General features: G+C 40.4%; 1 protein-coding gene across 1 annotated transcript in view; it reads left to right on the top strand.

The window, feature by feature from the left end:
- The first annotated feature begins 1,379 nt into the window (after positions 1-1,379).
- The window catches only part of tram1 (translocation associated membrane protein 1), a 40,424-nt gene continuing 25,834 nt past the window's right edge, over positions 1,380-15,969 (top strand). Inside the window, exons 1-2 of the mRNA XM_059982634.1 lie at positions 1,380-1,954; positions 7,562-7,625. Coding sequence (XP_059838617.1) covers positions 1,835-1,954; positions 7,562-7,625 — 184 coding nt within the window. The 5' untranslated portion in view covers positions 1,380-1,834. The remainder of the gene's footprint in view (positions 1,955-7,561; positions 7,626-15,969) is intronic.

Here is a 15,969-nt window from a genome sequence, read left to right as displayed (position 1 = left end):
ACAATGATGTTGCCTGGATTGGGGAGCATGCCTTATGAGAATAGGTTCAGTGAACTCAACCATTTTACCTTGGAGCGACGGAGGATGAGAGGTGATCTGATAGAGGTGTATAAGATGATGAGAGGCATTGATCATGTGGATAGTCAGAGGCTTTTTCCCAGGGCTGAAATGGTTAACATGAGAAGGCACAGTTTTAAGGTGCTTGGAAGTAGGTACAGAGGGGATGTCAGGGGTAAGTTTTTTATGCAGAGAGTGGTGAGTGCATGGAATGGGCTGCTGGTGACGGTGATGTAGACAGATGTGGTAGGGTCTTTTAAGAGACTTCTGAATAGGTACACGGTGCTTAGAAAAGTAGAGGGCTATGTGTAACCCTAGGTAATTTCTAAGATAAGGACATGTTCAGCACAGCTTTGTGGGCCAAAGGGCCTGTATTGTGTTGTAGGTTTTCCGTGTTTCTATTATAGATACCCGTATTAGGGGAAAGCATCCTTTCAGAATCATTATATCATTTACCATCAGAATCTTATATTTGAATCTTATCAACTATAAAATTCTGATGATGACATAGGAAGAAGATATTTCCTGCTTCTATCTTTCAGCGAATGTAGGCCCATTCTGCTAACATTTTTTTGCAGTCAACCCCTTTGTTCCAGGAATAAACCTCATGAGCATTCTCTATATTTGATTATCATTTACTAAATATTTTACTGTTGGCTTCTTCACAATGGATCCCAGTGTTTACCAATAACAAATGTGAGGCCAACTGCTGTAGTTTTCCTAATTTCTGCTTCCTTCCTTTCTTGAATAGTTAAATCAGCCATAATTGAAGTGTGGAGCAGACTAGATAGGTGGATGGCCTAATTCTAGTGCTTTCCCAGCTTATACAATGAATAAACTCATCTCAGGCTGCCAACCAGGTACAACCGACATTTCAATGACGGACTCTGCCATCTTTATCTGGGATGATGCTTGGGCATGTCTAGCCTGGTGGTGTTAATACCCCTGTTGTCCGGCCCACCTGATTGGTTAGTCCTCATCTGATCAGGTTTCCATTCTCCCACATTGTTTATAATCGAATTCCAGTTTTTACTTAGAGCTAGGCCTTTGTCTTTGTTAAAATTCTTTTATTTCAATAGCTCTCTATACCAGGCGGTCCCAAAAGCCAATGGCACAGCACTGGAATTCAATTGTAAGCAAGGTGGGGGAGCATACCTGTAAGAGACTCCTGTTCCCACATTTGGCAGGGTTAAACTCCACCTACCATATCTCCACCCTTATCTGCAAATGATTGATTTCCCATTGTATCTTTCGGCAGTTATCTACGCAAACACGATACCACCAATCTATGTTTTCACTCATGTCAGTTTTACTGTATGTATCACAAGCCCTAGTACAGGTCTCTGCTGAACATGGACCTCCAGCCAGAAAAATCCGAAGGACCTTTGTATGTCCTGATGAATGGAATGATATTCACTGTTCACACACACAAAATGACGGAGGAACTCGGCATCTATGAAGGAAAATGAACAGACGACGTTTCAAGTACATTATTGCTGCATGTTTACAACAGGAGCAAGTGTGACTTCGCAGACTGGAAGTTGCGCTGCGATGTAGTAAAGATGGTTTTCGGTGAGGTGGCACTGACTTTCCTCCCGTCCTGGTGTGGCGCTGTACCTGGAGGTTTCCCCGGGGAGCCTCGCCTCGGCGTTGATGCTTGGGGCGGGGGCGGAGTCAAACCGCCTCTGGCTCCTGCGGACGTGGTGCTGGCCGCGGTCGTCAGTTTGCAGCGGCCGCCGTCTTCGCAGCCTCCGAGTTCGTTTCTGCTGCCGGCGCTATGGGTCCGCGCAAGAAAAGCAAGAACCCACCGGTGTTCAGTCACGAGTTCATTGTTCAGAACCACGCGGACATCGTGTCATGTGTCGCCATGGTCTTCCTACTCGGACTCATGTTCGAGGTGAGTGAGCGACGCCCATCTGGAGTCAGCTGTTGGCCAGGCTTTTTTTTTATCGGCCGGGAGCCCGCGGTTGTTCCCGTGCTTGGTGACTCCGGAGTTATGTGGCGGTCCGTTGTGTCGCGGGAACCGCCAGTCCCTTTCTCCCGGTTATTTTTTCTCACCCCAAGCCTTTCTCCTGTTTGCCGAACTGCTGAGTATTCTGGGATTTGTAGTGTACCTGTGAGGTATAATGAGGCGACAAAGAGTCAGGGGGAACTACTAGGACCATCGTGCAACGCGCGGAGTTCGATTTCCCCACGGGAACTGTTTGGGTTGACGTGTCCAATTCTCAGGGCTTTCGAACCTCATTCTGCTTTAAGTTTACGGACGGTTTCCAAAATAAGCTTATGCAAAATTTTAGCCATCCTACACTTAATTATACCTTTGTGTTTAAAACAATTCGGAAATGTAATCAAAACGTGCAGTTAAAATTTCTTACTTGTTTGTCATATTTGCATCTACCTCTACCCTGAGTCCCACTTTAAAGTATGGCCTCAGATGTTCCTCAGATTACTGTCCATCAAGTCTTAATACATGTAAAACACAGGAGTCAATCAGACTTTTGATTCGCTACGCTTTTCCATCGAGTGTAAACGTATGTCTATCTAAACCTGCAAGAATGTAATTACACGCTGATAAAAGCCCTGCAATGGCACGTTAGTGAGAGGGTTCACATTGTGACACATTTCCTTTATAAATGCAGGCGTATTTACAATAAAAGTAGCATGTTTTTAGTTTTTAATTGGGGTTAAATGTTTTCATCCAATTATCCTCTGCTGGTTAATGCTGCTTCACTGTATGGCTTTGATTTCCTTACGTGCAAAGTTGTGGACACTTTAAGAGTAAGAGAACAAAGTAATAGTAATACGTACACAAATCAAAAGTTACAAGCAAAGTTTTACTGGTAGCAACTTACAGTATATGTAATCACAAGCACTTTAAACACAGGAATTGGTCTTTGGTGCAGTATATTTGTGTTGGTTGAATAAAAACTACTAAACCCTATCCCACTATCCATCGCAAAGTCTAGTTTTGCAAACCATGGTTCTTCATGTAAAAGTGACGAGGGGTTCTAACTCTTCGTTGCTTTCCAACAGTGAATTCCAGAGTCCTACCTCCCTCTGGTGGAAAAGTTTTTGTACATCATTTTAACATATGCCATCTGGAATGGTCCCTCTACCAAGGCATCTAGGTACTTCGTAGTTACTTTCTGACCCCTCCTAATGTTTACATTTCAGTCAACATCCTTGTGCCTCTTTTGTTCCAAAGGAAACAATTAGAGTTATTGCTGTCTCTTAAAATGTTTCATTCCTGGCACCTTTGTCCCCTCGCCATTTTTTTAAAAAAGTACATTATGCTCAAGTTGTTTCAGTAGTGCTGCATATAGTTGAAGCATAATATTATCTGCTGTGAGATTCTGTGGTTCACCTTCCTGTATGCCAGGGGTGGCCAAACTTACTTAGTTTAAGAGCCACATACGATTAACTTAAGATGTTTGAGAGCAGCGAGACATGAACAAAATTTACACACACATTTTTGTTGTTACATACACATTTTGTTACAAAAAATTTTATATCAATGTTAAGAAATACATGTACACAATATTTATTCATGCATGTGGTTTTTTAAACTTGCACAATATTGCACATTTTAAAATACTGCACAAGCAATATTCCATGATATAACTAAACTAGCTTCAATCGTATCGGCTTCCTTACTGTACGTTGTCAACAGTGTCTGCTGGCTATTTAGAGATGATTTTAACACAGTTAATTTGTTTTTCCGTAATTCGGATTTACGTGGATAATCAGCCGAAAAGTTTTTGTGATTTGTTTCATAGTGGCATTTCAAATTACTGACTTTGTAATGACTGAGTGGCACATTGCAGAAAAGACACAATGCTTTACCTCCTTTAACAGTGAATGCAAAATCTTCCTCCCACTGTGGCTTAAAATGTCTGTTTTCATCTTCATATTTTAATTTCTTACAATTTAATGACGCCATCTTCCTTCACAAAATTTTTACAGACACTTGAAAACAAAACTCGTATCCGCAGTGTACCAACTAGATCTGCACAATTCAATGTCCTGTGTTACACTGCGTTAATGTACATAACCTGAATGAGGTCAGGCCTAGACTCACTAACTCTTTGAGCACCAAACGACGTAAATCTGCGTCATGTATTTTGAAACTCACGCCTGTCTTCAAGCTGTCTTCAGCACCACGTAGCAATTCTCACCAACTCTTGAGCGATGGAATTAAGTCTCAAGGGATTTCCCGTGGTTCTATTTATCACCAAAATGCTTTCCCATTCATTTCTACGCAATGGCAGCACGTGGTAAAAAGGAGGTCAACATATTTCCATGAGCCGCACATTGAATGCCAAAGAGCCGCATGTGGCTCGCGAGCCGCGGTTTGGCCACCCCTGCCGTATGCCAGCTATACCATCTCACTGAATACTCCTGCGTTCTTTTAGGATTTGTGGATATAGATTCCACAGTTCCAGCCCATTTTGTAGGATGTTCCCATATGTTCTGTACGACTTTGTTGCTTTTCCAGCCAATCCTTCGCTCTCAAAGCCTCTCACTGGCTGAACTGTCTGCTATTTGTCTATTCATCTATATTTCTACTGCCCATTATGCCACTGTTGATTAGGACAGCAGAGAAGGTCTTCTGTCTCTGGAGGTGTTCAGGACTTCTTTCATAACTGTCAGTTATAAGTTCTGGGTGGAGTCTCAGGAATACTGTCTCACAGATGTAGAAGCTTACTTCTTTGCTGTTTCGATAACAGTTTTGCTTTACCTGCAAGACCGGTGGATCACTCTCTCTGGCCTCTACCCTTTGATCTGTTTGGCATGGGTGGCCCTATCATAAAGCCCTTAGCTAACATAGCTCTCCGGGTCAATGAGGCATGCATGCCTCCAAACCACGACAAGGGTTGTGGTCCTCTTGGAGGAGGCCATCTTTATCTTGCAATATAAAGCTTTCCTTCTCACCATCAACCAGATGCTTATTTTGTTTCTAATATCTTTAAACTTTATTATGCCCTTGCAATTAGGTCTGAATTATTAATATATTACCAAAAAATATTGAGTTCTGTGTCACTACTAGTTTCCGGTGTTAGCCATTGATTAACACATTGCTAGTTTAATGCCAGAGGATCTCAAGGCATCTTTCCAGGCTTTAGCTCCAGAATGCAGTGGTTTGTGCTGAATTTGATCCTGACCTTGGGTGCTCTCTGTGTCCCTGTGGCTGGGTGGTTTATCCATGGGTACTGTAGTTTCCTCTCGAGGGTGTATGGGTGGCAAGCAAATTCAGAGGGAGCTGATGGGCATGTGAGTAAATAATTAGCATCAAGAAGCTGAAATCAGTATCCATTTTATTCGCTATATACATTTACATGTATTAGGAAATTGCTGTGGTGTGTTTGTGTTGAGTTAAAACATTAAGCAATAATACAGAATTAAGAATTATATAAAATAAAATTAAAAGTACAGATATGGAATAAAATGTGCATGTATTTACAATGCAGTGACTGACAAAATAGAGGGAAGTGGGGAGGTCAGCGTTAACTAGGCTGGTCTATCAGATTAACTGCCTGGGGGAAGAAGCTTTTAAGATGCTATGAAGTTCTTTTTTAATAGCCCTGCACAGTGAGCAGTAAACCAAATGTTTCATGACAGGTAACTCAACGTCAAAGAGATGTGGTTACATGGTTTTGTTGGAGATGGTCAACACCTGGCACTTGTGCAACACATTTTCTGAGGCTTATCAACTGAAACTTGAATTTTTTTTTAAATCATCGTGCAGGATTATCTGAGGGATTGAAATCGATCTGAAAAGTGGAAAATTATTAGTGAGCATCCTGCTTAGGACTTAATTCTGGAGGAAGCATAATTGATGAAATAATTAAAGATGGGCCCTCCATGCTTTCTTGTGAAATAATTTGTACTGAATCAGCTTGGCAGATTCACATATAAATCTATGTCCTCAGGAGTCTGGCGAGGATATTTATGGGGCCTTTCTATATCTAATGTTAATCCTTCGTAAACTGGAACAAAAAAATTACCTTAAGATCATCTGTGACATTGAGGCGGTCAGGAAAAATATATCATGTTCTTTGTACTTTGGGCTGAAAGTAGTTCCATATTTTCCATCAATATGTTTCGTTCTTCTGCTGGACTTAGAATTATTGATGGTGGAGGTATTTATGGAGCAGCTGTATCCGGCTTAATTACCCACTTTCTTGGCTGGATGTGACAAGACTTGAGCCCTTATCTCTCCATTATGGATAGCCTTTTGTTTGCAGTGTTTTTTTCAAACATTTATTCAAAGTTTAAAGTACATTTATTATCCAAGTATGTATACATTATACAACCTTGAGATTTGACTCCTAACAGGCAGCCACGAAATGAAGAAGCCTGTCAGGCACCCAATGAACAGGAAATAAAATCAAATAATGCAAATAATAAACATAAGCAAACAGCATTCTGAACTGAATTCCACAAAGAGAGTGTAACCAGTTCAGTGCAGAGCTGAGTAGCGAGCTAAACTGGCCCATCCCTCATCTCAGGCCTCAACACCCTGACCTTTTCAATCTAGCCCTGTGCTTAAGTCATCATCCAAACAGCTGGTACTGTTGCTTTGATACACTCTGGGGTCTGGACCTCACCGCCTTGATTCAGCCTGTACCCGACCTTCCAAAATCGGCTTGGCGTGTAAATTGACTGACCCTTGGGTCTTCCTCACTCTCTGTGACAGGCCCACTGCCTCACCTTGGTTCAACCACATCGAATTGCCTCCCAAGTCCAAAGGGAAGTTGCAAGCTACCATTTGCAATGATCGTTTACCAGAAAAAAGAGGGATTGAAAATAAGTTTTTAGTTGTTTCATTAGCCACCAGCCAGAGATTCACCAGCGTCATCTTAAACCGGAACTTATTTATGCATGTGAACATATATTTTGGCTTTACCCAAGTTGTCAGATTTTTTTGGGTATGCTTGGGGTTTACTCAGCATGCTCTTCTATTTTTCCCTTCGAACCAGCATTGCTGCCTGATTTGATGTTAACATGAAGGGTAGAGGAGGGTGGTGGAGTGCTATATTATTACAGATTCTAGTAAAATAAAGTAATTGCTCCTAATGCCACACAGCTCCTCATGAACCTTACACTTGAGCAAAGCTGTCCTCTTTGGAGTGATTTGAATGCCACGCAGCAAGGTTGAAGGTGTTCTTGGTATGAAGTTGGGAATTTGTCACCACAAACGTACAATCAATTTTTGCACACCAGCCGGAATCTGGAAATAGTCTTTTCAAATAAAATAATGTGCTGTAGACATTGTAGTTCATATTCCATGAATCAATTGATTTGATTGTTTGAGAGGGTTCGTGACAGCATAATTATGGGCATATCACCATCAGTGCCTGTTAGGTGTGTGTGTGTTTTTATTCCTTGATAACTATTGAAAAGCCATTTTGCATTCTGTTTTATGGGTAAGATTGAGTAGGTTTTATAATTAAAAATGTATTTCTTATTAATCCCTAAGATATTTTATCTTTTTTTTTTACAGATGACAGCTAAGATAGCTGTTTCTTTCGTCACTCTTCAACATAATGTCACAATCTCTGCAACAGGTATAATTTTTTTTTAAATCGCGTCTCACAGCAACGCTGTTCGGTAAGCGCAGAGTAAGAATGAAAATGGAGTAGTATGATTAAGCAATCTTACTGAGTCATGTTAGTAACGGTACATGCTGGGCAACTTACAGTATGGGAGCAATGAACCTGGTCCGTCAAGATGAAAACATGCGGCATTCAAAAGCCTGCACGCAAAGTGAGAGCCCCCTGCGTGCAGGAGGTTCAGTGGATTCACTGCATGATCAATTGGCCACATGTGCACTTGCTACCACCTTGTAATCAATTTGTTGAAATGCAGTGCACAACAGACCCTTCCAGCTCTTCAAACAGTGCCACTCAGGAACACCTGATTTAACTCTAGCCTAATCACAGAACAATGTTAAATTGCAAATTAACCTACCTTTTAGACTGTGGGAGGAAACCGGAGCACGAACACATCCCGCAGGGAGGACATGTAGACTTCTTTCAGAGGACGTTGGAATTGAACTCCAATGTCTCAAGCTGTAGTAGCGTTGTGCTAATGGCTACTCTACCATGGCACCCATGGTATTAGTTCAAATACTCAGCATTTATAGCATCCCTGAGAAGTGTTGTTGAATGCTACGTAAGAGATATTAGTCAATGTTTGAAAGTGTCTTTTTAAGGTCAAGAGGATTAAGAAGCAGTTTGGGGGGGGGAATTTCTGGACGGGATCAGGTGGCAATGTGTAGGCGTACAGCTATGAGAGAGATTTGAGATCAGTGGTTGCAATAATAACCTCAAACTCAACTGCTATTCCATTTTTTGCACTATTTATTTTGTAACTTATAGCAATTTTGTCTCTACTGTTACAAAACCAAAGATTTCACATAATGTATGACAGTGATTATGAACCGGATTCTGATAAGCCGTTTAGACTGTAAAGGAATTGAAATGCTCAATGTGAAAACTAGAAATTGAGTTGTACGGCTGTCTCAAATTGTGGAATTAGAGAAGGTTACAAAGAGAAAGGTAAAACTATGTGGGGTGGTGGTATCTGTGAAGACTGGGAATTTAATATTGGGGGGCTGCCAGAGACCAGCATTCAGTTTGGATACAGATAGCAACATTTAGCCAAAACTGGTGTCTGTGATATGTCAGTGAAATATCACTGACATACCACAGTCTGGAGCTGTGAGGTATTGATGGGGTAAAAATGTTTTGGTTTAAGCTACTATATTAATTGCCTCTGTCTTTCGTTGCTAAACATACCTAAGTAGTGACAGTTCACTGGTGGCTGGTCTCGCTGTTAGGGTTAATGTGAATCTAAACAGCTTGGTCCTGTTAACCTTCCATGAATCACCATGTGTTTGATAGCCAACAAGTACAGGAACATTTTTCGTATCCTTTTCTAATCGAAAATTACACCAACTGCTGCTGTGACAATGAGTAATTCTTTGGGCTACTTTAGATGAATTAAACTGAAATATTCCCTCCAAAGATGCGTAACTTTGTAAAGTGATTATTTTCATTAAAGTATATATTTGTACCAGTAGAGATTTACTAAAGGTAGGAAGAATTTATGAAATACGAATAGTAAGAAATTAGCTAAAAATAAGTTCTATAGATGTAGTTCAAGTTTATTGGCATTTAACCATACTGAAGTGAACAACTTAATGAAACGTACCACTTTGCAAAAGCCTGTATATATAAAAAAAATTCTCCTGCTGCCTGTTCTAAGTTACCTATCATTGCAAAGGAGAGCAGAGATCAGGAGGTTTGTGTGTAGTTTTGAAGGTGGCAGGACAAAAGCAGAAGTTTGTAATAATAGCATATCATATCTCTGGCCAAGTAAAGTGGGGGGGGGGCAAAAAGTTTGTAAAACTTAAGTTACATTAGTTACATTCTTAATTCTGGATACCACTCTTGGAGAGATTAGTGGAATGTTATAAAGGATAAATTGCAAATACTCATATCTATTTAATATACACAAATTAATAAAATTTATGCAAATAAAATTACTTGCTACTTTCCCCCGCTATCAGAAGGTGGAGCGTTCCTATGAAACGGTTCGTAAGCTGGAATGTTGTAAAGTGAATAAGCAATTACCATTTATTTATATGGGGAAAATTTGTGAGCGTTCCCAGACCCAAAAAATAACCTACAAAATCATGCCAAATAACACATAAAACCTAAAATAACAGTAACATATAGTAAAAGCAGGAGTGATATGATAAATATACATTCTATATAAAGTAGAAATACTTTTCTGCAATCATTGCAGCACTGTCTAACATTGTGAAAATCTCACTACGTAGCGGAAACAGTCTCTCCAGTAATCTTTAAGCTATGGGGCTGCCAAATCACACCAAGTAACATAAAAATACACAGCCTATATAAAGTAGAAATAATGTATGGACAGTGTAGTTTCACTTGCCGGATCAGGAAGCCAGCGAGCATACCGATGATGGTGAGTCATCGGAGGTTGGGGTGCTCAGCAAATTTTTCCAAAATATTGCAGTTTTGTCACAGTTAAAACACTTGCTTATACGAATAACCACCTTCTGTAGTTATTTTCTTCAGTTTGCTGGGAACTTCTCAGCAGCTTCAGTATCGGCTGAAGCACTCTCTCCAGTAAACTTTAAGCTATGAAGCTGCCCTCGCCTCAGAAACTGATCAAACCACCCATGACTACCTTTAAATTCCACTTTCGCAACACCTTCATCACCATCGTCCAGTGCTTTCTATTTCAGCTTATTAAAAAGACTGACTTATTTCTCCTTAAGTATAACTTAATGGAGCACCACGCTTTGTACACCCATCAATCCACTCAAGCAATAGACTTTCTATTTTATCCATTATTGGATGCCAACTAAGAGAGATCATTTTGCTACAAGCAGAACCAACAGTAACATCGGCAGCTTTCAAGATTCTTTCTTTCTGCATATTAATAGTGCAGATGGTTTAACACGTGGACAATGTCCTTACTTCGTTCATCACGATTGAAATGCTTAATTATGTTCCAGGGTAGGAGCTTGGTTGCTCGGGGCGCGCACTGCCTTTTATCGTGACAGTGAAAACACCTTCTATTAGCAAAAACAGGTAACTAATGTAGGTCTTTCGTAACAGCGAGGTATCATAAAGCAAACATTTGAAAAACGGGGGCCACCTGAAAAGTAAAAACAATTTTCATCAATAGTTTTAAGAGTGTGCATTAGTTGTCCAACTATGAACTACTTCATTGCTTTTTCACCTCAGTGAGATGGATAGGCTTGTTGCAGTGATATCAGCTTCTCAACATAAGGCTAAATGTCACTCAGTAGTCTCAGATCCCCACATTCAGTAATTTGTAGTCTGTTTCATTGCTTTGAAACAAGTTGCACTTTACTAAATATGACTTTGGAAAGGCAGTAAAGGACATCTTGACCTTTTTCCACAGTGCAGGATAGCATTCAGGGATTTCTTTCTGCAACCATTGGTCTTAATATTTTTTTTAACCTTGGCTTCAGCTCAGTCATTTGTGGGAAGATCAGCTCTTCCTCCATCTTTCCTGTTAATTCTTCATTACATGTATTCAGGAATGAATTTATTACCCAATATGGAATTTGGATCAAGAGAAGATCGTGAAATCTCTTTGACCTGTCTTTATACAGCTCACCCGGGAGTGCACAGTAATCTTGAAGATCATCTGATATTCTTTCTTTCTTTCTTTCTCTTCCAACTCAGAGAGGCTCAAAAATTGGCAAAGGTCATGATGGCCAATGTTGCACTTAAATAGGTTTGACTTGGACAGAAATGTGGCAACAACTGATTTGACTTTGATAAGATTCACATCATAACCTTGCTTTTTGTGAATAATTCAAAGGTTTCAAAGGCACACTTAATGTCAGAGAAATGTATACAAGGTATATCCTGGAATTCTTTTTCTTCACGACCATCCACGAAAACAGAGGAGTACCCCAAGGAATGAATCTCAGTTAAATGTTAGAACCCCAAAGCCCCCCAGTTACCCCTCCCCCACCAGCAAAAAAAGGCATTGGCGCCCTCCACCAAACACTAAAGCGTGCAGCAAAGCATCAATAAAGACACAGACTTGAAGTACCTCAAAGACTACTTGTTCATCTGTTAATTTGGCATACCATAAGCTCTCTCTCTCTCTCTCCCTGATAAGGGAAAATGGGATGTCTCTGTTTCACAGCGAAAGGGGAGACATAACAAACAACTCACTGATTTATGATGTTAAAAGTCCATTGCGTCGCTCTTTCTGAGCTCTGTGTCCAAAGAACTCAGGTCTCCAGGCACACAGCCAGAGATCTTCCATCTCCCACGACACACTCATTTACTACAGAGGCACCAACCTTGGGTCCGCCCGCCTCCAGAACCACAAAATCTCAAAATTCTGAGGCCAGCTGATCTTCTAGACCGTGTCCTTGGTCTGTCAAATAACGGCCAGTCATGAGACCCCAGGAGCGGGTCCCATTTCCACAAAGAAGTGAAGTCAGCGTGTAACTCCAGGTCAGGGTCTTCAAAAGAACCCTGAAAGGGAAAAATAGAAATATTAAAGATAGAAGTAGAGCTGTTTCCGAAGATGCAAGCAAAGGAGTTGCCATTAGGCACCATTGTCTCCTAAGCTCCTAAGTATACCTCCAAATAAGCAAAGTCATGCCTGATATTCTCAAGTTGATTACTGAATGAAGCATTTATGTCTTCACAGAATTCTATCACACTTTTAAAGTGCACAAAAGTGATTTTGCCATTGCACATGGAAAATGGCAAGGCACATTCAAATTGTTAATCATTCTCAATGCAAAGCTCTTGAAATTGTCAAGCATTAAGAGCATGGGACTTGATTGTATTTACTGCTATGATAGTAGTGTTTAATAATTTGTGCAGCCAGTCACTTAGGTTTTTATGTGACAAGACGTTGTCTGTGAATTACACTGTGAATGGTAAATATGTTAGACACAGGGCTTTTCAAGAAAGTAATAACCCCACGGTAGTATCCTGTCATTGATGATGCCCTGTCTGTTGTACAAGCAAGAATGTTGGTGAGCGGATTGCCCTTTTTTTTTTCAAAAAATTGCTCAACAACCCAAAATATTGACTCCCCCTTCATATCTGTTTCTTGTTCCCTTGCAAAAAAAACTCGATCTATGCTTTCATCTTTTATGAAGTGATCATAACCAAGAAGCAAAGATTCATTGCCTAGCAAACTTGATTTTATCCAACTTCAGAGCAAATTCTGTTATCCTAAGTATGTTGCATAATTCTGTTGCCCAAGTATGTGTTCCTGATTCTCAGACATTTCACCTATTTGTCTTTGAACAGAGTTGTCGCTGGCTAATTATGTGGTCTGGTGACTTACAGAGTGCAAAACCCTTCTCGAAATCTCCATTTCTTGTATGGGGCTTTCCATATTTAGTAATAAGCAACAAAATGCTGTATGAAGCATGCAAACCATTACTTGTATTGTGAAGTACTGGGAAATATTTTGAGGTGTTTTCTCAAAGATTTCACAAAGTTCTTGTTTGCTTTATCAGTGTATTGTCTTGAACATTTCAAGGAGCCTGGACAGTTTCATTGCCTTATTTGATTTTTTTTTCACGCAATTTGCTGTTGGTTGCTTGGTGCTGGTATAAATCCCTATTTCAGATACCCCACACTAAACTGTCTGCACTTCTTTTCATTTGGTCTGCTTCTGCCATTTTTGTTATGGGTTAATGTCCATAGTCCATCACCTTTTAAGTCCGACCTCAAGCTTTGTAATCAGTAAAGGGGAAGGTTATGACTTTATCGTAGCTCAGACAAAACCCAGCTCTATCTGTAGGTACATAGTGGTGCAGCATTAACTCATTTGGGACTTGGGCTCCAGAAGTGTGGTCTATTTGAACGTGCATATTCTGAACTTTAACACATTGTACCCCATACCCAATTTCACAGGAAATGCATCACTTTTGATTATAGTATGGGAATTGTACAAGGTAACACTGTACAACAATGTGTGAGTCGGGCCCGGAAATAACACTTCCTTCAGTCTAGGTCTCTCATACAGAAGTGTTACATTGCTTTTCAACAGCTATAACATGCTTCGAGTAAAGTCTAAGAAAATGGTGGGTTGGCAAGAGCTAAGGTGATTACATGATCGTTGTAATCAATTATGAGGCACTGAGGATCAAATGCTTATAAGTCATTCATTTCTTAAATTGAGCCAATAATCCCTCAGCCGCCCACCTTGCTGTTGAGCGCCCCAGCACCCCCTTTATCTTTACCACCCCCGGGAAACTCCCACATCCCAGAAGGGTGATATTACCAACTTTGGGAACCATTGCTTTAGACTATAAGACATAGGAGCCGAATTAAGACCATTCGGCTCATCACATCTGCTGCTCGATTCCATCATGGCTCATTTATTATCCCTGTCAACCCCATTCTCCTGCCTTTTCCCCATTAATCTTTGACTTCCTGACTAACTAAGAACCTATAAACCTCTGCGTTAAATAAACCCAATGACTTGGCCTCCATAGCCACCTGCAGCAACGAATTCCACAGATTCACTACTCTCTGGCTTAAAAAAATCCTCCTCATCTCTATTCTGAATAGACATCCCTCTATTCTAAGGTTGTGCCCTCTGCTCCTAGACTTCCCCACTACAGGAAACATCCTCTCAATATCCACTGTATCTAGCTAGGCCTTTCAATATTCGATAGGTTTCAATGAGATCCACTCCTCATTTTTCTAACCTCCAGTGAGTACGGGTCTAGAGTCATCAAGCGTAATGTAATTCTACATTAAACCTTTCATTCCCAGAATCATTCTCCTGTACTACTTCTGGACCCTCTCCAATGCCAGCACGTCGTTTCTTAGTTAAGGGGGCTCAAAACTGCTCACAGCAATGCATCCTTACTTTTGTAATCTCTCAAACTTAATGCTATCATTACATTTGCCTTCCTTACCACTGAATCAACCTGCAAATGCCTTTACCCCTCTGATTTTTTGAGTTTTCTTCCCCTTCAGAAAATAGTCAATGCCTTTATTTCTTCTAACAATGTTCATGACCATACATTTACCTACACTAAACTCTATCTGACACTTCGTACATTCTCCCAATCTGCCTGAAGTTCTTTAGCAGACTTCCTCAACACTACTTGCCCCAACACCTATCTTCATGTTGTCTGCAAATCTGGTCACAAAGTCATCAATTCTGTCATGCAAATCATTGATATATAACATGAAAAGAAGCTGTCGCAACACCAATTCCCTGTGTGAACACCACTAGTCACTGCCAGCCAACCAAAGAAAGCCTCCTTTATTCCAACTCTTTTCCTCCTGCCAGTCAGCCATTCTGTCCATGCTAGTACCTTCCCTGTAATACCATGTGCTCTTATCTCATTAAGCAGCCTCATGTGTCACACCTTGTCAAAGGCCTTCTTAAAATCAAGTAAGCAACATCTACTGATTCTTTTGCTTATCCTGTCTATTAGTTCCTCAGAGAATTCCAGCTGAAGGAAACCATGGTAACTTTGACCTGTTCTATCAGATGGCTCCAAGTATCCTGAAACCTCATCCTTAGTAATGAACTTCAGCATTTCACCAACAACTGAAGTCAGCTCGCTGGCCTATAATTTCCTTTTTTCTGCCTCCCTCCCTTCTTGAAGAGTGGAGTGACATTTGCAGTTTTCCAGTCCTTTAACTTTCATCAGCCTTGTGTCATCTACATTTTCTCTTGATCCATCATAATATCATCTTTTTCTCATAACCATCTTAACATTCCCATCCTTCAAGTTCTCTGTATAGCCATTCACTCCAACTGCTCCCATGTCTGGTTATACTAGTTTCTTTACAGTGTAGGTAATCTATTCAGCCCTGAGCTGAACCTCCAGCTAAACGTCTGTCATTGTGAGACCATCTACTTTCTCCTTCGTAATATTTGTATTGTCACGCCGATTTCTGGTTTTGTCTACTCCATATATGAAAACTCTGGCAGAGTTCTGCTGTCTGTAGGCAAAAGTTGCCATCCATTTGGTATTACCTCAATTTTAAAGTTTCCACCATGTGTTTAAATTTCTCTATTGTTTCATTGCTCCTTGTTTTGGTAACCACATTCACCTCCAGCTCTACATCCCAAAAAAAACATACTTTTCTCCATTTCTGGGCATTATTCTAAGTGAAATTTCCTCAGTTTTGGTAACCTTATCCTGCTATTTAAGCCCTGAACTCTTCATATTCCCCTTTGGGACTCTGTCTCTCCATTTCTTTGAAACATTTCTTAATTTATTGTTTATCCTACTAACTGCTTGCTAGGGTAGTTTTTAGCATTTTTGTCTGATTACATTTCTATTAGCTGTCTTAGTAGATTCTGATGCCAGCAACAGTATATAATCCA

This window comes from Hypanus sabinus, chromosome 1, assembly GCF_030144855.1.
Source record: "Hypanus sabinus isolate sHypSab1 chromosome 1, sHypSab1.hap1, whole genome shotgun sequence".
Taxonomy (NCBI): Eukaryota; Metazoa; Chordata; class Chondrichthyes; order Myliobatiformes; family Dasyatidae; genus Hypanus; species Hypanus sabinus.
The sequence above is the reverse complement of the archived record's forward strand: the minus strand, read 5'-3'. Positions and strand labels throughout refer to the sequence as shown.